The 23,501-nt window shown below is 37.3% G+C and overlaps 5 protein-coding genes across 9 annotated transcripts; 3 read left to right on the top strand and 2 right to left on the bottom strand.

Annotated features, from left to right (window-relative positions):
* Nucleotides 510-3,296, top strand: LOC18593229 (peptidyl-prolyl cis-trans isomerase FKBP16-1, chloroplastic). Of its 3 annotated transcripts, XM_018125160.1 has the most exons (9): nt 617-708; nt 988-1,054; nt 1,179-1,355; nt 1,482-1,516; nt 1,893-1,986; nt 2,170-2,230; nt 2,494-2,537; nt 2,816-2,888; nt 3,047-3,296. In XM_018125160.1, exons 2-9 carry the CDS (start codon nt 999-1,001, stop codon nt 3,122-3,124), a joined length of 618 nt encoding a protein of 205 aa, XP_017980649.1. In that variant the 5' UTR covers nt 617-708; nt 988-998; the 3' UTR covers nt 3,125-3,296. The 3 variants fall into 3 exon arrangements, with proteins under 3 accessions (XP_017980648.1, XP_007020405.2, XP_017980649.1); XM_018125159.1 differs by lacking the exon at nt 988-1,054 and having other exon boundaries at nt 510-708; nt 1,905-1,986; XM_007020343.2 differs by lacking the exon at nt 988-1,054 and having other exon boundaries at nt 511-708; nt 2,494-2,539; nt 2,818-2,888.
* Nucleotides 4,061-7,477, top strand: LOC18593227 (protein transport protein SFT2). Its single transcript, XM_007020341.2, has 4 exons — nt 4,061-4,478; nt 6,426-6,693; nt 6,822-6,926; nt 7,131-7,477. Exons 1-4 carry the CDS (start codon nt 4,288-4,290, stop codon nt 7,239-7,241), a joined length of 675 nt encoding a protein of 224 aa, XP_007020403.1. The 5' UTR covers nt 4,061-4,287; the 3' UTR covers nt 7,242-7,477.
* LOC18593226 (probable LRR receptor-like serine/threonine-protein kinase At4g26540) lies at nt 12,579-16,417 on the top strand. Its single transcript, XM_018124714.1, has 2 exons — nt 12,579-15,642; nt 15,756-16,417. Exons 1-2 carry the CDS (start codon nt 12,822-12,824, stop codon nt 16,238-16,240), a joined length of 3,306 nt encoding a protein of 1,101 aa, XP_017980203.1. The 5' UTR covers nt 12,579-12,821; the 3' UTR covers nt 16,241-16,417.
* Nucleotides 16,611-20,172, bottom strand: LOC18593225 (regulatory protein RecX). Of its 3 annotated transcripts, XM_018124715.1 has the most exons (7): nt 19,890-20,171; nt 19,406-19,680; nt 18,892-19,030; nt 18,673-18,765; nt 18,407-18,494; nt 17,801-17,869; nt 16,611-16,992 (listed from the first exon to the last, which is right to left on the bottom strand). In XM_018124715.1, the coding sequence occupies exons 1-7, from the start codon at nt 19,961-19,963 to the stop codon at nt 16,984-16,986; spliced, it is 747 nt and encodes a 248-aa protein (XP_017980204.1). In that variant the 5' UTR covers nt 19,964-20,171; the 3' UTR covers nt 16,611-16,983. The 3 variants fall into 3 exon arrangements, with proteins under 3 accessions (XP_017980204.1, XP_017980205.1, XP_007020400.2); XM_018124716.1 differs by lacking the exon at nt 17,801-17,869 and having other exon boundaries at nt 19,890-20,172; XM_007020338.2 differs by lacking the exon at nt 16,611-16,992 and having other exon boundaries at nt 17,189-17,869; nt 19,890-20,172.
* Nucleotides 20,276-21,926, bottom strand: LOC18593224. Its single transcript, XM_007020337.2, has one exon. It carries the CDS (start codon nt 21,468-21,470, stop codon nt 20,562-20,564), a length of 909 nt encoding a protein of 302 aa, XP_007020399.2. The 5' UTR covers nt 21,471-21,926; the 3' UTR covers nt 20,276-20,561.

Here is a 23,501-nt window from a genome sequence, read left to right as displayed (position 1 = left end):
TAAATATTTAATCATATTTTAGTATGTTGTTGATGTGAGATTTGAAATTTTTTTTTGAAATCATAATATCAAAAAATTAATTATTAATAATATATTTTAAAATATATCTTATATATAAATATTATTAATGTTTTTAAAATGTAAATATTAAAATCGATCAACTTGATTGATATAAATTAATTTTATTTATTTTTTATTATAATTAAAATGATTTTAAACATTTTTTTGAAAAATTCTGTTAATTTGATTCTTAAAATCAAACTGATCGAAAGCACATTTTTAATTTAAGACAAAAGAATTTTTTTTAAAAAAAAATTGTTGATTATAAATTTTATTTTAATATTTAAAATAAAAAATTATTGTAAATAGTGATAATTATAATAATAATAATAATTAAAATGAACCACAAAATTTGTGGACTTTTACTGAGTCAAATATAAAAGAAAAAAAAAAAGAGAAATACTTTGTGATGAGGCATAAGATTATTGGTTATGGAGCTGAAAGGTAGATGAGATTGTTAACAGAGAATTGCACCCTCAGAACTGATCGACAAATGCTTTTCCATTCCCCCTCCTAACATCCAACCACTAGCATGGAAGTTGCCTCATCCATTACCATTGAAAAGAACAACTTTCATTTGACAAGAATGCGAGCTCTTCCATTTCAGACCTTAGCTCAACTTCCCTGTGCTTTCAGCTTGCCAGCAAGGTAACTTCCACTGTCTTTTTCTGCTTTCAATCTTTGTCTTTTTCATGTAGGAGTTGTAGTCAAGAGAGGGGCAGCCATGGATATGCATATATGCTGCATGTTTTGTGTTTTTCTGTTGCAAAATGACGACTACCCTGAGGGGGTAAAATTGTGGAGTATGATGAAATCCCAAGTTTTGTTTTGTTCTATAGCATATTCTGAAATCAAATCAAGGGCCAGATTAGTGTTGTTAGGTTCTAATGGTAATGGATTCTGATGAGAACTCATAAGACTTTGCAGAAGTACCTGTTATGTTTCTTGTAAGATATCCCCCCCAAATACATATCAGCACTAATGCAAGAACATGGTACTGCAACTTCCTAGTTTACCCAGCATTGAGTTATGACTAACTGTTGTACTGCAAAACTATTCCTTGAATAGCATCTTCATTATGGTCTTATTAACTTTTGCTTTGAACTGTATTCTGACAGTAAACGGCCCAATGATGTTATGGATAAGCACTTGCATAACAGACACCCTTCGATAACAGTCAAAAGTTTGCCTAGGAGGGTGTTTTTGCAGCTTATGGGGATTGGTCCCATGTCATTGGGCATTAATCCTGTTGTTGCTGCCCCAATGCAAGAGATGAAGGAACCTGAAGTAATTCGGTAAATTTGTTGTATGTCTTGGATTACTATCTTGCTAGCCCTTTGTAATATCTTATTCAGTTATTTGGTGATTTTCATATCAGTTCTCATAAGAAGATTGTTATTTTTTGGATTTGAAGTGTCCAGGACATTGAAGCTTTCCAGTGGGGTGAGAATTCAAGGTATAATTTCCTGAAGCTTTCTACAGCCATCTGTTCTTTATTTCTCCCTTATTGAGAACGGTATTAAAGCAATAGCATAGTAAACTTTGATCACTCAGGTGAAACTTTGATCCAGCAGGGGTTCATCATTGTCTTTATCTCAATCATTTCATGTGGTGGGGGTTAAAGTAATCTTTCATGACAGTGACGTTTATATCAGATAAACAAGAATTACTCTACAACGCTCTTACAAGTGTTCTAACACAAAATTAGCATGCTTGTTCTACTCTGTAATATGTCTGATGAACAGATGTCAACAGATATTAGCATGCTTGGTCCTAAACTTTTCTCTCCCAATCATAACTTCCATACTTAATTTCTGAGATTTTCTTCCTAGAAATCATTGAAGGGGAGGGACCAGAAGCTCATGATGGAGATTTTGTACAATTGAACTATGTATGCCGACGAGCAAATGGATATTTTGTTCACAGGTAATTCTTATACACTGGATTCTTGAACTTAGCTCTTGATTTCCATCAATTAACTGATGTGAAATTTCTTTTATCACCACTTTAATAGTTCAAATCACTATATTTTTGGTTCTATATGGTCCTATCTGACCTTCCTCCATTCTGTGGATTGCTTTTATGAACTGTCACTGCAATTCAATACAGCACTGTGGATCAGTTCAGTGGAGAAAGCTCTCCTGTCACCCTTCCTTTGGATGAGAACCAGGTATGTTCCTGTTACCTTTTCGATTGATCTAAAAAACACAACTGCCACGATTTGTGTTGTTGCCATCTCCATTCTGTCAATAATGCGATTATGGTTTTCTCCCTGGATTAATTACTCATTATTGCCAAGAACCTCTTCAGTTTCACTTGTGGAAGAGAGTCTCCATTCTTTCTGCACCATTTAAACTTAAATGTTCATCAAAACTCTGGGATCACACCATTTTTATCTTCAAGTATTCTTAAATTGGTTTCCTCGTTTGACAGATTATAAGGGGCTTGAAGGATGTCTTGACAGGCATGAGGGTTGGAGTACCACCCTGGGGCTATGCATTTCTTAACTCCGATATCTGTTTCTGCGGATTTCTTTTTCTGTTTTCCACTTATTTGTAGATTCCTGATCATTATCCCTGTGTCCTGCAACTATGAAAGCCATATTCTTGTGCATGCTGGCATTGATATGGAATTGCCAACATCATTCGAGGCAACTATGGTTGCTATAATCCATGTACATTCATCTTATGTTTGCACTTCAAGGAAAGTGCGAACTTACTGACCCCCATTTCCACTTGTTTGTACTTTTTTTTGCAGGAAAGAGAAGAGCACTAATACCTCCTTCCTTGGGATACATAAATGAAAACCTGAAACCAATTCCTGACGAGGTTTCACTCTCAAGCTCTCTTAAATAGTTCTTTTCTGTTTTCCGGGCGTGTTATTTCCTCCTGATTCATTCATTCTGTTTCAGAATCAAGTTTTCAGTAAAGCAGTTTCCCCATGAAGTCAACTTCTTTTGTTACATTTGTTGTTTGTTTGATTGCAGTTTGGTCCTCGACGTAGCCTCTTGTCTCATGCAAAAGAACCTTTGATCTTTGAGGTGCAGCTCCTGAAAATATTATAATTCATGGAATATTGGTTTTTGTAATTTTCTGGCTCTTTTTTGAGCCTCCCAAGACATGTTCTCTTAAAAACATTCAACAGATTACATGTCATTCCATCACTGAGATTATGAGAAACTGCCATGCTAATTAAACAGTGAGAGTTTGAATCCATATGCCATGCAAGCTTGAATCCGGGTGAATGTAATTGATCAAAGGGTACTCCCATTGTCCTCCCATGCAAATTTAAACATTTTTAAACATGGAGAAGCCGTCTAGCAGATGTCAAAACCAGTTGTTGCTCTTTAGAAGAAGTGAATCCATGCCATGCAAGTTTGAATCCGGGTAAAAGTATTCGATCAATGGGTACTCCCATTGCCCTCTCATGAAAAATGAAACATTTTAAACAGGGAGAAACTCTGTAGCAGATATCAAAACCAGGTTGTTGGTCTTCAGAAGAAGAAATGAATCCATGCCATGCAAGTTTGAATCCAGGTGGAAGGATTTGATCAAAGGGTACTTCCATTGTCCTCCCATGTAATCCGGGTGAAGCCGGGGTTTGTCTTTCCTTAGAAGAACAAATGAAGAAGATGGTGGCAAAACTATCAAAACCAGAGATTTGTCAATGTACTGCAAGCCAGACATACATTTATCAGAGTCTCGCATCAACTGCAGCTATGGAAGCTTGTTTTGTTGATGGCAGAAATGGTAGTGCAAAGCTGAAGAAGTGAAGTTCCTCATTTTCCAACATAAACTAAGGCTGCTGAAGAACTTCTTTAGCAGAAACTTGTCATTGCAAAAACAAAAGGATTCATTTTAAGCTTGTGATTATACTTTTTCAATCAAAAAACATGAAAACAACAAATGAATCCACCATTTCCTCACCTTTTTAATGGGATAATGAGGAAACGTATTGATTTGAAATAGTAATAAATACTATTCCATTTTTTAATAGACTCCCAACTTGAAACGACACCGTTACCTTGTCAAACTACAGAGAAGAAACAGAAACACATCATCTTTACTTATTTCCTAAGTTCTCTCTTCCGGGACAGTTATTCTCTCACAGCAACCTCACCATTCCTAGGCCTTGAGTAATCCAGAAAGGAAATCCAACAAAAAGGTGAAACCTTTAGAGCTGTTTCTTTTGTTTTTTCCCCCAAGAAACCAAAAACAAACAGAAAAAATGCAAGCTTGGTTCTCAGGGAGCAGTAGTGGGGATGGCGAGCAGGTAAAAGAAGGGTCTTCTCTTTTAGCAGATTGGAACTCATATGCAGCTTCAAGAGAAGCAGATGAGAGCATTGCAACTGGGTTTGGGTTCGATCTTGAGTCTGCTGTGAGGTCTGCGAATGACACTGTCTCTGGTACCTTCAATGTGTAAGCCATCATCACACACTTCTTTTTGATCTCGGAAATGCGCAAAAGCATCGATCTTTGATGTGTTTTTACGTTTATTATTGTTAATTTGATAATGAGATTTGATTCTTTTATGAGCATTGTCTTTATGTGATTTTGTGTTTTACTTTGTGAATTGGATTATGGTTAGGGCTTTAGGATTTTGAGGTTGAAGTGTGTTAATTTGGCGATAAAACTTGCATTAGTACATATGAATGTAAGTGAAATTGGTTGTTGACTGCTGGTTATTTGTTGATTTGTTGGCAATTTGATTTTAGGATTTAGGATCTTGGTGTCATTTAAATTCTGGGTGAGTTTGACTTTGCATATTTCTTGGTGTAGTTTATGTGTGTTGATGAACCTGAGTAGGATAAATGAGCATGCATTTTGATTTACAAGCATCTAGCAAATGTTAATTAGTTTGGCAATGTATATTCAGTTTGAGGATTGTAGTTTGAAGAGCTTCAATATACATATGATTTCGTAATAGTCATTTGTTATTATGTTTGCATAGCAGATATGTGGAAGTGAACTTACATAGTGTGTATTTTCAAGCCCTTGGTCCGAGAAATTTTCTCTGTTCTGTTGACTGTATATATGTCAAAACTCAAAACCATAGGCTTTGTGGCATTAGTTGCTTTTAGAATAAAAGGAGGATGGCTTCGATGGGTGGTTATATCAAACTCAAGCATTAAGATGCCTAGTGGACAAGAGAGATTAGATTCAAGTAGAAGAATTGAAGATACGTAGAGGTGTGGCTTAGATCATATGGGTTAGGAAGAAATAATTTGGTATCTTTAGATCTTTCAGATGATAAAATCCTTTGGTTCTGGTTTTATTCGCCATAATGTTGTAGAACCAAGTGGGGTATCAAAGCATGTAACAACCTAACGTGAATTGAGTTTTGGTTTGAGCAAGATGTAGAAAGTTAAGATTTCTTTAGAACTAGTATATTGGTGTCAGTTTATGGGTCGGAAATAATGTGACTAACAATGGAAGAGGAATATTTGCAAACTAAGTTGATTCAATCACAAAATGAAGTGTAGTATCTTTGTTATTGGGATTCTGCTGTTTAGAATTGTCCTTGGCGCTGTCTTAATGTGTCATCTAATGTTGGTCTTAATATGTCCCTATCAAAAGTGCAGCTTTGTTGACTATTGATCATCAATATCTTTGCTGCACGGAATGGAGTTAAAACTCAAACTTTTTGGGGCTCCAATCAGCTTCTAGCTGAGGATAACTCAATTGCCGTTACTAGTAGATCCTCAGTTCTTCAGGTTCTTTTTCTCCTACAGGAAATTTTATTTCTCCTTGTTGCCCTACTGCAATGCAATCACTAGCACTAGTAACCAAATGTAATGCTAGCAACCTGTTGCTTGGTAGAGAACCAGACATGCATAGGTGGATTATGATTTCTAATCACCAAGGAAGAATATATGTGCTTCATTCTCTGGCTGCAATTTAATTTCTTGCTCTACAGATTAAGTCACCATGGGTGACATTCATGTTTCAGCTCAGGAGAGAACTCTAGTTATATGATGCCCAAATTAATGAATCATAGTTTTGAATGTTCCATTTCCACACTTATAGTTGATCGCCTCAATCTTATTATCTCACTATGATCATCTAGGATCGAGTTTGCTAACTGAATCATGGTTTTTGTAGAATTTGTTCTATATGTGTAGTTCCAGTTTACTAGTTGGTGCTCTTCTTTCTATCTCTCTCTCTCTTTTCACTACCCAATTATTTTACTACTACAATATCAGAATACTGTGCAGGATCAATCGAAAGGAAAAAAAAAAATACTATTGATTGAGGAAAGAATATATATTGGCATAATCTCCTGTTAAAAGTTAAATACAAAATAGATAGGTACATGTCATAAGATCATCTGTTAATGCATTTTTTGTTTGGTTCTTGGTGGTTCAGTGTTTCAAAAGGGGTGAGAGATCTTCCTGGGAATTTACAATCTGCCACAAGTAGTGTCCCTTCCGGAAAAGCACTTATGTATTTTGGTTTACTTCTGGCTACTGGGGTCTTTTTTGTTTTCGTCGCCTTTACCATGTTTCTTCCAGTCATGGTGCTGATGCCGCAGAAATTTGCAATCTGCTTTACCCTTGGATGTGGCTTTATCATTGGATCATTCTTTGCTCTAAGAGGCCCAAAGAATCAGTGTGCCCACATGTCATCAAAAGAGGTATTCATGCTACATTTAGATTTGAATTTGTTCACAAATTGAGTGCTACTAATGGTAACAATCAACTAACTTGATTGTATGTATTGCTTTCTTCTTTTCTTCTTTTGTCTATGACACCATTTCTGCAGAGGCTTCCTTTTACGTTGGGATTTATTGGAAGTATGGTGGGTACCATATATGTTTCTATGGTGCTTCACAGCTATGTTCTTTCTGTGCTATTTTCTGTATTACAGGTATATTGTGTCCTTGTTCTTTTGCTTCTTGCTTTTTCTTTCTATGATTCCTGTAATAATCCATTACTTTATCATGTTTGTTTGATTATTTTACCTTAAATTTGTTAGGTTTGTCAAATTATCATCTGAGATATTAATTAGCTTACTGCCTGCGAACATCCAATTTGATATCAGTTTGTTTTGCCGTTTCCGTGAAACTTGTAGGTTCTTGCACTTGCATACTATGCTATTTCTTACTTCCCTGGTGGATCTGCTGGGCTTAAATTTCTCACATCTGCTCTTACCTCTTCAGTAACAAGATGTTTTAGGCGCTGAACCTGGTCTCTTTGCCTTTGTTTTTGCCTTGTATACTTGTCAATTTAGTTAAGAGACGGTAAATGGTCCCAGGTACATTGCTGGATTGCTTCCATCTTCTCAACCTTTCCTTGTATTTGCCTGGAAAAAAAAAAAAAACCAAGTGGGTAAAAAAAATTGTGAAGAGTGTACCTTCAAATTTTCTGATAGTGACTGAACAATAAAAGTTGAATCAATTAACAGCATGAATTCTCACTGTTTTGTTTCTTTTCCATTTTGGTATAAGAGGTCAGCAATATGTTTCGATCTCTACTCATATTCATACCATTATCCCTGAGCTAAGCCCGAGTCACCATGGTTCTGGTTCTTTTGTGAAAGATGAGCTTAATGGTCTTCATTACTAAAGGCTCAACCCTGCATAGGCTCTAGTTGATTGATTGTGTACTGTGTTTTAGGTTGGATCTCGGAAGCAAATTGCCAATGTCCTGGCCATGTGAGCTTCCATCCTTCTGTCGAACATGGATATAAGTGTCAGTGAGATCTGGCAGCAATGTGGTTTGGCTACATCTGTTTGCCAGCACCTTGGGATTTTCAAACTCCCTCAAATATCACAGGTGAAACTGACTTGGGGAGGTGGGGTGGTTGGGTGGGATGTCTAGCTAGCTTCCATGCCATTCCCCCGCCGCCCCCCCCCCCCCCCCCCTCCCCCACCCCATGGTGATAAGGGCACATTCTGGAAATCTTTCATCAATTCATATGATGGGATATATCTAGCAATCACTATGTATGTTTCTTTAATGTGGAGACTGGGAAAAAAAAAAGGTGATTGAACTACTCTCCCATCACTCCTAACCCTTCTCATCTGTTTACAATGGAACTCAGATGTCTCTGATATGCAGCAAAATCTCTTTGCCAGATGATCCTGGCCGACTTGCATAGTGGTAAACAAGAAGTAAATGGAAAGTGAAGCACTGATATGTCCAAGCGGTAGCATGATTTATATGATCAATCTTTGCAGTTTTCATTAAACAGGCATGGTCACATGCCAAGAGGGTGTTTCAAGCAAAAATACAGTATCACCCGTATCAAAATACCGAATAAACATCTTTTGCATTCACTTGGTGTCTCGTTTGTTGTCTCTTTCATAACCTTGTGTCATACCTAACATTAATATGAAACGTTCGTTGGATAGTAACATAAAATTATAGAGAGAACAGCAGAGGGATACTAAATGGGTGGGAAGATTTTTGTTCAAGAGGTCAAGGTGATCTAATATACATAAAAGCATTGCACTTCTTCAATTAATTATCTTCAAGAAAGAACAAAGCTTTAGCTATCAGCATTTCAAGCACACAAAATTTGACTAGATGGAGCTTAAGAAAGCTCAAGTACAAGAGCTTTCCGTCACTTTTTTAAGCCCATTATCAAGCTCTTAATAATACCATAAAGAAATAAATAAAAAAAAGATTATGTAGGGAATCCAAATCCTGAAATTAGGGAAAGATCAGGACAGCAACACTGTGATTAGGGGACAATGATTTGACCTTTAAGATGGAGCTTATGCATGACAAAATCCTTTATTTTTATAATTAGAATTATTGAAAGCAAAAGGGTCAGCTTCTCCATTAAGAAAAACCCAAAGCAAACAACAAAAGTAGAAGAAATGAAAGGGTTGGAAGATCATCAAATACAAAGGGGAAAGCCAAGAAAGTGTTCAAATTGGTGAACTTTGATGCATAGACCATGGTGTATAATTAATTGGGCAGTCACCCATAAAAATAATTAATAAAAGAAAAGAAAATAAAGATATGAAGAAAATGACATAAGGTGATGAGTCATGATTGCTTAAAGAAAGAGAGACAAGTTACAACAAAGGAAGAAAAACAGGAGAATTAAGTTTAAAGATTTGGTAAAACTTGTAATAATATGTAGCCAAATCATTGAATCAGCCGGCTAGAAGCCTCTGGTAACACTTGCAAATTGGAAGAAATCATTAAAAATAGTGAATATTTTTCATATAATTTGACTTCAAGCAAGTGGAACTCGAGTCATTTGGCCATGACCTATGCTGCATTTTGGGTTTTTTTTTTCTCATAGATTCATGATTACTCTGAAAACTAAACCCATAAATTGTTATAGCATTAGGCCAAAATCAAAGTAACAATCAAAGTGGGTGATGTAAAAATCACAAAAGTCTCATAGAAATATAGAACCAATCAGATTAGGGATGATAATGAATGGATATTAATCAAGTATTCGGTTTGATTCCATATGATATCGGATAGGATTTGGATGCACAGGGTTAAATATTTATACTCAAAATTAAATAATGTAATTTGATTATGTTGTTGATTAGATGAAAACTTCCTTCTTGAAGTGTGATGGACATTGTTGGATTTATCATCTAATCCCAAAAGGGGGATTGCAATTAAGCAAAGACAAACCTTACTTTGGATTCATCATTAAAGTGTTTGATTAGGGAACTAAAAAAGGAGAAAACTTTGTATGGTGTTAGATATATCCAAATTGCTCAACCCCCCATAGCACGTGTGTCAAGTACAAATGGGAAAAAATGGGAGCTTGTGATCTCCCATGGTCCACTTCCACCTACAAGTAGGAAGAGGAAGTCACCATGTGCATAGACTGTTGTGCTTGGAAAACCTTTTCATTTCTTTGTTTAATCTTTGTTCCCATAACTAGTGAAACAGTTTCTCCCATCTCAAAAACATTTATAATCTTACATAACTTTGAAGCATGTAGCTCCACTTCCTTGGCTTTCATTTTCCATCAATTCAAGAACCATTTTTTTCTTTATTTTTCCATTTTTCTCCTTACTTTTGACTTTTATGAAATTTTCATAGAAAACCCAATCTTGATTTTCCATTAAAAACATTGGGTTTTCATGTTTATTTTATTTGGAGATTCATTGACTATGAAAGAGAAGGATGCTAAAGAATTAATGCATTGCTCTCGTCCTATGGACTGTAATTAAATATATACTCCATCCATACTCTCTCTTGTCTCTCATGTGCAACTCTCATGCCAAAACCAAAAAAAGACAACAATACCAAGCAAAAACTAATTAAAAACATGCAACCAACTGGCAATGGTTGTGGCATGGTAGCTTAAATGTTTAAAAACAAATACTCCTAGCTATAACGTTCATCACCACTCTAAATATTATATAGTCTAGTTTTGGTTCAGCTAATCTTATTGCAAAGCGCCAAGATCAGGACAAACCAGCAATCTTAGATCACATCATGTGACCCCCTTGTTGCCTATACTAACTTTGATTCCCATTGCTCAAAGTCTAATAATATATGCATGGGAGATGAAGTTCATGTGATGGAGATCTATATGTATAGTCCAAGGGTCAGCAATGTGATTTAAATCCATTTTTGATTGAGTTGTTGCTTTTGTTTAAGTATATGGATGCATGTTCATGCCATGTAGTCCTGAAGTTCAACTACTTCAAGCTTTTGACAGTGATACATGTTGAATTTTGGAGCAACAGATTCAGAAGTAAAAGAATGTTATCTAACAACTTGCAAAGGTGAAAAAAGTTGGAACATGATGTTCCCATTGCTGTTAAAACAAATACAGATCTAACGGTATCTTACAAACATAACCTTTTATTTCCTAGAAAACAAGCTTTTTCCAAGCTGAGTTTCACCAAGAAAAAGTTAAACAGCAGAAAAGGTGGATATTGGAGTAAAGAGGGGCGGGGGGGGAGGCGGGGCCCTTTGTCTCTTCTTTTAATGCTCCTTGTCACTTTGTTTTCCTTTAGATTTATTCTTGTTTTCTCCCCTTTCATTCATCTTCTCTTTTCCACATTTTCATGCTTTGTTTTACTTTTTAAACCTTTTTTCTACTCCCTGGATTAGCATGTACTGTACCCATCAACTTTGCTGGTGCAAAAGAAGTTACACTACTGATTACTATTTTGCTTTTATATATTGAGAGAAGTTGGTATCTGAAGATGGAAAAATTTACTATAATCATTTCCTTACAAGATGAAGCTCATGGAGCCCAATATTCAATGCTGATAACCACACATTTTACCAGAAAAAAAATGCTTTGGGGGTGTGCTAGCTAGCTGGTAGTTGTGGTAAGAATCGATGGTCAAATTAAAGGAGTAGGATTCATCAATGGAGCAGACCAAATAATAGTACTGCTTCTTAAATTCTACCATGGAATGGTCTCTATCATTGATTGAATACATTGGAAAGAGTCAAGTTTATGTTCTCAGATGTAGAAATTACAGTCTTTGTGCTCAAGAAATTTGGTGACCTGATGATTTTATGTACTTCCAAGTTGTGACGGGTCATCAAGGGCTGACCCTTCATCTTAAAATCTTATAATAAAGTTTTAAAATGGCTAACATCTTTTGTTTTTGAGTAGGTCAATCTAATTCTGAAGACAGTGAAAAATACCCCCCCATTAAGAACTCTGAAGTTGGTGTGATGTTGTCCCTTCCACTCAAGGCGCATTTTCCTTGTTTTCTTAATCCTTTACAGCAAAAGGCTACCCGACAGCTTGTCCAGATTTGCAGCTTAAAATAATCTCAATTTTCTTACATAATTCCTTTACTTGCATGTGCTGTTCACTATTCTAATGCACTAATACACAAACTAATATTAGATCTTAGAAATGCTTTCTTTTAAACTTACTAAGAATATGACACTTTGCTTCTGCAGGAAAAGTAATCGAGATCCCAGAATTTTAACACAAATTAGCTGTATTAACAGCTTTGACAAAGTTAAACTAATCTGAGATAAGGTGAAAACCTGGAGGTCTTGAGTTTGGCCCTCACTCTTAGGCATGAACTTGGGATACTACAATGTGGGGTTTGTCTCAAACAAAAATATGTGTACTTAAAGCTTCTTAAATCATTGAAAAGCAACTGAAACTCTACTGGTAACGAACACATGGGTAGCTAGTCTGTTGTGACCACAGATTTTTGATGGACCACTTTTTCTTGGATTGGCTCATTAAAGAAGACATGATGCTGTTGATTTGAAGCTAAAACATTCCATGGCTAGTGTGCCTGCCTGGTTTGATCTCTAAGCTATCACTGTCTCTGAAATAATTTCCATTAATCAGACGGCAGAGCTGAGATGTTTACTGTTCAATTTATCAGTCTGAGTTGGAGGAAAAATTTTACTGCCATGGGAATATGTCAATTATATGATCAGAAAAGAGGGAATAAGATAGTTTAACTTTGAGAAGGGGAATTTTCTTGACATGCCATTCAGTTCCATCAGGATCTTTTCTGACAGTTACTTGTAGTAAAAAATGAAAAACTGAACACAAGTCTATTGAAGGAAAAGGATGGGAAGAATATCAGAATAACCCTTCACTTTAATTGACAGATTAACAGAAAGACTGAAATGAAAAGAAAGAAGGGAAAAGGGATTACTTAATTAATATCAGAAACTTATCTGCATCACCATCTCTTAATTAACAACTGCACCTATTAGAATAATAATAGAAAAAGAAGGTGCACTTGGATCCAGATCTTCTGCTTTTGTTCTATAAACAAAACGTGGGGTTCCACCCTCTACAATCCCAAAACAGATCACCTGTTCTCTTCTCTAAGCAATGCCTGCAACTCTAAGGAAACTCCTGCTTTCTTCCAATATCTTCTCCTTCACCTTACTTCTCTCAATAAACTCTCTTCTTTTCCATCATTGTTACTCGATTGATGAGCAGGGGCAAGCTCTTTTAACATGGAAAAACAGCCTGAACAGCACTGCAGATTCACTGAAGTCGTGGAATTCCTTAGACCCTACTCCATGCAAATGGTTTGGGATTCATTGCAACTCCAATGGCGAAGTAGTCGAGATAAGCTTGAAAGCAATAGATTTGCAAGGCTCATTGCCTTCGAACTTTCAGTCTCTAAAATCCTTGAGGACCCTTATACTTTCATCGACCAATCTCACTGGCACAATTCCTAAAGAGTACGGAGATTATCATGAGCTCACTTTTGTTGATCTCAGTGACAATTCTCTCTCACGTGAAATCCCCCTGGAAATTTGCAGGCTGAGCAAACTGAAAAGTTTGTCACTAAACACAAACTTTCTTGAAGGTGAAATTCCATCAGGAATTGGAAATCTTTCCAGTCTTGTTTACCTGACACTCTATGACAATCAACTCAGTGGTGAAATCCCAAAGAGCATAGGAGAACTGAGAAAGCTAGAAGTTTTTCGAGCAGGTGGGAATAAAAATCTTAAGGGTGAGCTGCCTTGGGAGATAGGAAACTGCACCAACTTGGTTTTGTTAGGCCTTGCTGAAACTGGCATTTCTGGAAATCTTCCTTCATCAATTGGAATGCTGAAAAGGATTCAAACCATAGCCATATATACATCTTTGTTATCAGGTCCTATCCCAGAAGAGATTGGAAATTGCAGTGAGCTGCAGAATCTTTACCTCTATCAGAATTCTATCTCTGGTCCAATCCCGAGGCAAGTTGGTCAGCTCAGCAAGCTCCAGAGTTTGCTATTGTGGCAGAACAGCTTAGTTGGTACTATCCCGGAGGAGCTTGGAAGCTGCACGGAGCTAACTGTGGTGGATTTTTCGGAGAATCTTCTGACAGGTAGCATACCGAGAAGCATTGGAAACCTCTTGAAGCTTCAAGAGCTTCAACTGAGTGTTAATAAGTTATCAGGTACTATTCCTTCTGAAATTTCAAATTGCACGGAGCTGACTCATCTGGAAATTGACAACAACGCCATCTCCAGTGAGATTCCTGTCCTCATTGGCAACCTAAAGAGCTTGACTCTATTCTTTGCTTGGCAAAATAACCTCACGGGTAATATTCCAGACAGCCTTTCTCAGTGCCATGATCTTCAGGCAGTTGATTTATCCTACAATAGCCTCTTTGGTTCAATCCCAAAAGAAATTTTTGGTTTGAGAAATCTCACCAAGCTGCTGCTACTTTCCAATGATTTATCTGGTTTTATACCGCCAGATATAGGAAACTGCACCAATCTGTACAGGTTACGATTGAATGGCAACAGACTTGCAGGAACAATTCCATCAGAGATTGGAAATTTGAAGGGCTTGAATTTCGTTGACTTAAGCAAGAATCGTTTTGTTGGAGGAATTCCTCCATCAGTATCTGGATGTCAAAACCTTGAGTTTCTCGACCTCCATTCAAATGGTCTCACTGGTTCTCTGCCAGATACTCTGCCTTCAAGCCTACAGTACGTGGACATTTCAGACAACAGGCTCACAGGTCCTCTGACTCATAGTATTGGGTCCTTGACTGAGTTGACTAAGCTAAATTTGGGAAAGAATAAACTTTCCGGAAGAATTCCATCTGAGATATTGTCCTGCAGTAAGCTCCAGTTGGTAAACCTCGGTGACAATGGTTTCTTTGGTGAAATTCCCAAGGAACTAGGCCAGCTTCCGGCACTTGAAATCTCTCTCAATCTCAGCTGCAACCAATTTTCTGGTGAAATACCATCTGAGTTCTCTGGTCTTAGCAAGCTAGGAGCACTTGACCTCTCCCACAACAAATTCAATGGCAAGCTAGATGTCCTTGCAAGCCTACTAAACCTTGTATCCCTCAATGTCTCCTTCAATGACTACTCTGGTGAACTGCCAAAAACCCCATTTTTCCGAAAGCTCCCCCTGAGTGACCTTGAATCAAACAAAGGTCTTTACATCTCCAATGGGGTTGTAACTTCAGCTGATATTGGACATGAAAGGCATGCCAGACCAGCAGTAAAGCTAGCTCTGTCCATCCTTATAAGTGCCAGTGCAGTTCTAGTCCTACTTGCTATCTACATGTTAGTTCGTGCCCAGTTTGCTAGCAATGGCCTCATGGAAGATGATAATTGGGAAGTGACCCTGTATCAGAAGCTTGACTTCTCGATTGATGATGCTGTCCACAATTTAACTTCAGCTAATGTGATCGGCACTGGGAGCTCTGGGGTTGTATACAGGGTAATGATTCCAAATGGTGAAACATTAGCAGTGAAGAAGATGTGGTCATCAGAAGAGTCTGGTGCATTCACTTCTGAAATCCAGACACTAGGCTCAATCAGGCACAGAAACATTGTCCGGCTTCTTGGTTGGGGTTCAAACAGGAATTTGAAGCTGCTGTTTTACAATTACCTCCCAAATGGAAGCTTGAGTTCACTCCTCCACGGTGGTGGCAAGGGAGCACCAGACTGGGAGGCTAGATATGATGTTGTGCTGGGTGTGGCACATGCCCTTGCATACTTACACCATGACTGTGTGCCTGCAATTTTGCATGGGGATGTGAAAGCTATGAATGTCTTATTAGGTACTGGCTATGAGCCTTACCTTGCTGACTTTGGGTTAGCTCGAGTTGTGAATAACAATGATGATGATAAACTTTCCAAATTAAATCTAAGACCACACCTAGCAGGTTCTTATGGATACATGGCTCCAGGTACTTTCTTTTTTCTTATCAAGGTTTATTAAGCCTGTTGTTTTCAATCTCTTCCCTTACTTCATTCATATTAGTCACTGATTCGTTTTTTTATCTACCATGGTTACTCTCAGAACATGCGACAATGCAACGTATTACAGAGAAAAGTGATGTCTACAGTTTTGGTGTGGTCCTCTTAGAGGTGCTAACTGGAAGGCATCCGTTAGACCCAACTTTGCCAGGGGGTGCATACTTGGTTCAGTGGGTTCGGGATCATTTGGCCAGCAAGCGAGACCCATCTGACATCCTGGACCCAAAGCTTAGAGGGAGGGCTGACCCTGCCATGCATGAAATGCTACAAACACTAGCTGTATCATTTCTCTGTGTCAGTACCCGGCCTGACGACCGTCCAATAATGAAAGATGTTGTAGCAATGCTCAAAGAAATCCGTCATGTTGAGACCTTAAGGCCTGAAGCTGACATTTCAAAGGGAGCCTTATCAGCCCCTCCTCTCTCATCACCTCCTCCTAGAATAGTAGTTTCTCAAGGATCTTCTAACTGCTCGTTTGCTTTCTCCGATGATTCAATCCAATCATCAGGAGGAGGTTTCAAGTTGTAAGCTATGTGATACATAATTTGTTCATAGTCCACAGAAGAATCGATGCTGTATCAGCACAAAACATGGGAGTGGGAAATGTTAACAGGCCTTTCTTTTTCTTTTTCCAACTTTTTTTGAGTTGTAGTTCCTCCTGTATTTGGTATTGTAGATTGTAATAATTTGATTACTTAGCTTTCACTTAAATGTAGTATATTATATTAGCAAATGTAACAAAAAAGAGAAAAAGAGAAAGAGAGGGAATGTAGGGTGCTTATGGCACCATAAGAGGGATATCTTGGGACTTGAGATGGCAAATGTTCAAAGAGTTTGAATTGAGAGAATGACTGCAGGGCATGTAGTTGAAGCTGGAACAATGATTGTTAGCTTTGGATTTATGTAATTAGAATTTATTGCAAGAATGAGATTCCATCTCTCTCTCTCTCTCTCAAACTGCCTTAACAGCAGTGGTCACATGGTCCCACGTTCCCCACATCACATGTCCATGTGCTGTCTGAAAAAGACTTTCCTTCCAGCAATGTAAAAGCCTTCCCAAGGTAAACTAAACCTGGGTTTGGAAGACTCTGTATGTCCTAATCAGATGCACATGCAGTAGCAAAACCATTATACTTGTATATACATAGAAAAACAAAATAACTGTTCCATAATCATATTGATGCATCTGCAGAAGAATTAAGATCCACAGGATAGGATAAAGCAGCTCCACTAGCTGAGAGTGCTGTCATTGTCTCAATATTGATGTAGTCTTAAGATTTCTGAAACAACAAATAGAAGAAATCATCATGGCAGCCATTTAATGTTGAGTTCTACTATCCTACTTACTTTCATCAACAAGTTTTCAATGGGAATTCATGTATCAGCTTATATGTATGTGTATGTGTGGTAATTAGTGTCATGTGATAAGTTTTCTTCCATAAAAATTGCCTCAGAGAGAAGATTGATACACAAACATAATGAGAAAATTTCTTTAAATAGATATTTGCAGAAGATAAATACATGCAAGCCCTCAATTCAATGAAACATTTTGTTGGATCCAATCAATGTCAAGGTAATGCCAACACTTGCTGCTTTGTCTTGGAGTTATGTACTAGCAAAGGTCAACCTCATCTCGACCTGACTAGAGTGTAGGGGCACTAACATAGGTTTATGCAACATTAAGTATGGCACAGTAAAGTGCTAAGATGAGCAGCTTATGCAGCAGCCAATACATGCCATAGGCAATCACAACCCTATCCTTATTCCCCAACTTGCATTTGACAATTCAAATGATGAGTATGAAACCTCATCGAAACCTAGAATTATCTTTCATTCCTGCCAAAACATAGGTGAGATCCTTTTGGTGTTTTAGGGAGGATATTGAGATTCTAACTTCTTTACTATGGAACCAATAACACCCCAGTTGAAGCCACGATACTGAAGCCACCGAACTATTCTTGATTTACGTTTCTCTTTAGGAACATCTCGACCTCGAAGCCATTGCTTTGAGGCCTGAATTAATAGGTGATCCATTGAAAGCTTTGACAAGCCAAGTGTGGATTCTTGATCATCGTTTGAGTCACCAACCTTATCCTCAAAAACCAGTTTTAATGCCATCTCTGCATCAGCTTCGCTTATTCCCTTCTTGAACAATGCCTGATTTGACAACAGTACTCCATCACTGAAGAGTTTAAAATTTTAGCTTGAAAACAACAAATGTTAGAAATAAATAAACCTTGTTTCTCTGTTTCTTCTTTTCCTTTCTCATTTCCCTTTCTTTTCTTTATTTAATTATTATTAGAACCCAGAAGCTAGACAATATTAACACAAATATTATGATCTATACCAACAGCAAGGACATTATATATGATTGTTTAAACTTGGACAAGTTCCAATAAGCCTACACTAAAGTATAGAACTAAATTTAATACTCAAAGATTTCAAGTCTACCCATAGCCACTTTTTCACTAGGTTTTCCTTTATTTACATACTCAGATAATTAACTACTATATATATATAATTTGAAAAAGGATAGGATCTTGAGATAACTTTCATCTTCTTAGCCACTTGAAACGGTGATTTATGAGAAATTTACTATTAGCAAGCAAAAAGCCCCATCTATTCAAGAAGATGGCACAATCTTAAGATACTTAAATTACTGGAAAAACTTATATTTAAAGGATGATCACTTACTTGCTTGATCCTCCTTGGTCCCCAGGTTGATGAAGACCATCTAGATCGAGAAAAGGCTTCAGCATACAAGCCATCATTGATCAACCCTCTACAGTAAACTAAAAAGGTCAAATAATTGTTTAACTCACAATGCAATCGAAAGCAAAAATACGGACCATAGGAGAAGCTAATATACCCCAATAGATTATAATTGCAAATATGGTGGCTCAAAAAATAGCTCATAGAAATATTCAATATGATGTCTTTCAGTATAATTAGTTACACACCTCTTCTGAAAATCGTTAATCACTGCGTCAACGATATCTGGATGGAATCTCTTCCCAAGTAATTTCTTTCTTAGTTCACCAGCTGTAAATGCTCTGCAGGATAAAGAAGATTGCATTCAGTGAAGAACTAATAAAATGATTGAAAAATGGCTAAGCTACATTTCATGTCCAAGAAATGAAAAACAAAGGTTCTAAAGGTAGAGAAAGTAATAAGCTAACCTTGCTGCAAGTAATTCAATTGCCAACTTCTCAGCATCTGGCATTCTCTTAGAAACTTGTAGCACATTCATCCCATTAATATCCTGCCCTTGATGCATCTCCTCAACCGCCTCTAAGGACTTTGCCATTATTTCATGGTCTATAATTAGAGCAGTTATTTTTCCAACTCAGTGAGTGTGATAAATGATTTAAAGCATATCGTTGTCATTTTTGTGCACACATCAGAAGAAACTTGCAAGACTAAACTTGGAAACGTGTAGTAAGTATTTCTATCTAAAAGTTCATCGATACCCTTAATCTATATTACCACTTTACCAGTGTAAAACTTTTACAAATGGACATAAAACTATTCAAGAAACCATTACATCCACAATGCTTTGAGTTTGAAACCAACAATGTTAACCCTGTGCTGGTATACATGATCCTTGTAAACCATCAATTCCCAATAGCAATCCACAAGCATTGCATATAACAATTAGAAGATAAAAGTTTGACCCTTACAAATTCAGCATACCTTGTTTAACATCATCATGCAAGACGCTTTCCTCGAACATTCTGCTTCGTGTTTGTGACTTTTCATCAACAATACTGCTCCTATTGTTTGTACTCTTGCTTCCAAATGCATTCCAATCACAACTTTTATGAGACTCATTCTTTCTCAAACCCTTTGAATGTGGAGAACTTTCTGGCACTTTAGTTTCCAAAGATTTCTTAGGTATATACTTTACTGGAACTGATGAACTATACTCCCTCTCTTTCAAACAATATATTGCCTTTTTCCCATTCACCCTGAAAAATCAAAGCTTTATCATTTTTTAAATCTTAAGCTGGCTAATTAACATCATATATAAATTGGGTTTTCGATTTCTTTCACAAATATGAAACTGGAAAGATAGAAATGAATCAAAGTACCAATCTTGTTTCACTTTCTTCCATTTTCTTGGCAACCCAACAGAGAATGGAAAAAAAAAAACTAAACTTGAAGTGGGAAGGCTTACCAGGGAATTGAGAAGACCCGAAATTGAAGACTGGATGAGATTTTGAAGCCGAGATTACCCACAAAAGTCGACATTTTCAATTTCAATTTTCAAGTTCAGGGCTGAAGTTCTGTTAAAACCTTAAAAACCCTTAGCTGAAGTTCGTGTCTGCAACGGCAGCGTTTTGGCCTGGCTCTTTACGCGCGCCTTTTTTTGACTGTTTGTTTTGATTTAAAGCGCCATTTGAAGTTAGAAAGGTTTCTCCTTTATTATCTTTCATGCATTAGAACAAGTTTTTGATTTGCAGTTCGTTTATTTTGCTCCCATGAGTTCACAGAGATGAACAAGGAAATCATTGAAAAGGAACATAAAAAAGGTGATCAAGGAAGACTCCATTGAGATTTGAGATATAGTTAGCATGGCAAGAGACTAGAGAAGCATCTAACCATGGTATGTACAATGATCAAACTACCCACAGAACCCACCAAACTAGTACAAATGTTTGCAGCATTTTCCAACAGGTAATGTGTGGTATTGAATGCTTGAAAGGAATTATGTAACGTGCTTTAATTTTGTATCGAACAGATAAAAGAATTACGAAAATTTATAAATTTGAACGTTACATACCTATCAAGTTAATTTTTTGAAAAAAGGGTAGACGACCCGTGACAAATGACTTTGTTAAATTAGATCCTACTCAGTTTTCCAAGCATAAAGAACATAGCAAAATCTTGGAACTGACTGGCTGTCCCTTGGTGAGTCATATGTGTTGCAACCATCAGAATCACAATTAGCTGCAGAATCTGGCACGCCTGGCGTGAAGATGAACAAACCATGGCTTGAACCAGAGGTATTGTACAACCAATCATGCACATCCCAGAAGATTTGTACTGGTGTATTGTTCACTGTGACGATTTCATTTCCCCTAAACCGCCAATGCAGGTTCATGATCCGAATCACAGCAGTGCCATCTATGCTAACCCACATTTCTGGATCATCAGGACCAGATAGAGAGTTCTCAATCATAATGTCATTCTCGTGTTTCCCCTCATTTAGTTTGGCTTTGGAACAAAATAATTTCTTCCCACAGATATGCTCTTTCTTGCACAGCAAGATAGCATCTACCAAGGACGGTCTTTTCTTGGTTCTCTTAAAAGCATCTGTCTTCATATCTCCTACTACTAATGCCACCTCTTCCTCAGACACAATTGCCACATAATAGTCTGAGCAAGGCTCAGGGCTACCCGAGAACTTTGCCTGTCGAAAATCCCAGTAAACATCTACCCGCTGGCCATGTACTTCCAAGCTTTTGAGACCTTTTCTGCCCCAAAACTGCCATGCTTTTAAATCAATCTTGCAGGTGCAAGGACATTGATCATCGGAAGGATTTTCCACATTGATAGTAAAGGAATGGTTAACGAGGCTTTTGCACCATGTGGCTGTTACTTTGCGGCTTGAGTCTGCAATATGGGCATGGTAGATGGAGGTGACTGAGCATTGTGCAGCATTATCTGTTGTCCCTTGATTCTCTTTTTGTTTCTCCTTTGATGGTGGTGGCCTTGGAATGTTAGGTAATCCAGCTCCCTCAAGATTACTCAGCATCGTTAAGGATCTTTGACAAGTTTTGAGGATTAGATTCTGTAGATGTTATGTTGCTTGGTATAAAATGATTAAGCCCTGGAAAGGAGGCTTTTTGCAGCTGTTACCAAAATCCACAATTGGTCGTTTTCTTGAGGAGAGTCCCATCAACTCTCTTCAAACCTAATGCCTGCTTTATCAGGATACCATCCACATCTACCATCTTTTCTGCATGGAGTGGTGGGTATATTTGGCCTCAGATATCACCTGAATGTAAAATGTACATGTTACCTGGGCTTAATGACTATCCTAAAAATGATGAAGGCCTTGAAACTGATCAAATTCTTGAGGGTGATTGAATGTGAGAAATCTGTCGGTCAATGAATTTAACAACACCCAAGTATGAAATTTGCAGATATTAAAACTGATGATAAATTGGGTGACATGAATTGTCTGCTGGAAAATTTGCAGATATATTAGTTCAGGAAATGGTTCCATGCTGGTGGTTTTGGAGTTAGTAGCAAGGGAAGTTACTTTGAGACATTTACATCTAAGCTGAGGTTGAAAATGTCCATCATCTTGAACAGAAACTTTCTTGTTTTCCTCTAGTATTACTATTTATAGACTATTTGGAACAAGTTAGTTAAAAGACATGCAGATTAGAGTCTAAATTTGGTAATACTTAAACAGTTGTGTACAAGATTGCTTGCAAAAATTCATGGAAGAAACAGTTGCATGGTATTTGGTTAGACAACTGAATGGATGGAAATATTTTCCTTTTCTTTTCCTCATGTTTAGAAATATTTGGGACATAAACCAAATCTCCTAAGCAGGAAAAAAGATAGAGTAAATTAGGTCATTTACAGATAAATGTGACAGAAAACTAAGTCAAACCACAAAGTAAAGGTAGGTTTGTAGACCAGAGATTATTCTTTTGGTACAGGTAAAGCTCATTGGGCTTAAGCTACATAAATGGAGGTAGCTCTCTCTCATGTCATAAACTTCGCTCTCATTTCCCAAATTCGAGGAGAGACGTTTAGCAGGATCTGATGAATAGAAAGGATGATTTTCCTTTATACCAATCACGTTCTTTCAAGATGTATATGAGGACCTTTTATGCTGGATCTGAAAAAAAAAGAAATAACAGCAGCTCCTTCAAAAGAGGTGGCGAAACTCGAAGTCCAACTAGAACAGTCACGGTGAGAAGTTTGAAGAACCAAAGGCAAAGAATCTCTTGGTAGTATGGAATTCTTAAGGCCAAGATATTCCACATGGTGAAGCCCTTGTTCAAAAATTGAAGTGTTGCCTCACTTCTTTGCCTGGTGAATCTGCACTTACTAATGACTAGCCAGGCAGGAACCAATTTTATTTACAAAATGTAACAAAGTTCTTAGTTCCTGGATGCTCTGAAAATGTAAGATTTCTTTGGTTCAAGAATTTTCAGTTCCTGAAGAAGTCCTGTCAAGCTTTCTATATCAGCATGGCACCAAGAGCTGGTGAGTGGTGACCCAACAAATAATTGCTCATTTTGTGTTTCTGAAAACACTCTAGGGGCTCCAAAATTTTGATATTAACCAACAATTATGTTACAAAGCAATGTCAGTGGTAGTATGGTACATCAGCTATCAGGAACCTAGCTGGCAGTAGATGCATATCTTTGGACTCCTGCTTTCCTAATGCTTCCTTTCTCAATATTAAGAGCCTGCGTAAAAGCAACTGCCCTTCTTCATGTTCTGACTGACTTTCCCTAGGGCTGAGGCTGTGGAATGCATAAGCGAATTCAATTTACTTTCATCAATCTTATGATCTGTATGGACTGCAGAGCTGTTATCTGTTGATGGGATCTCTGGCACTGGGGCACGAGATTTAGTGGGTGCTTTAGCTGGAAGCATTACTTTTGTGATTGGTTGGTTCTCAACTATGTCAAACTTAGACTTGACAATTCGTGTTTTCGTATTATAAACGTGTTAGATACGATTAGATACGAAACACGTTAAGACTAAATACGAACACGACACGTTTAATATTCGTGTCTTAAATTTAAAACACGGTCAC

The sequence above is a fragment of the Theobroma cacao genome, chromosome 7, assembly GCF_000208745.1.
Source record: "Theobroma cacao cultivar B97-61/B2 chromosome 7, Criollo_cocoa_genome_V2, whole genome shotgun sequence".
NCBI classification, from domain to species: domain Eukaryota; kingdom Viridiplantae; phylum Streptophyta; class Magnoliopsida; order Malvales; family Malvaceae; genus Theobroma; species Theobroma cacao.
Note: the sequence above shows the minus strand (reverse complement) of the source record. Positions and strands in the feature narration are given on the sequence as shown.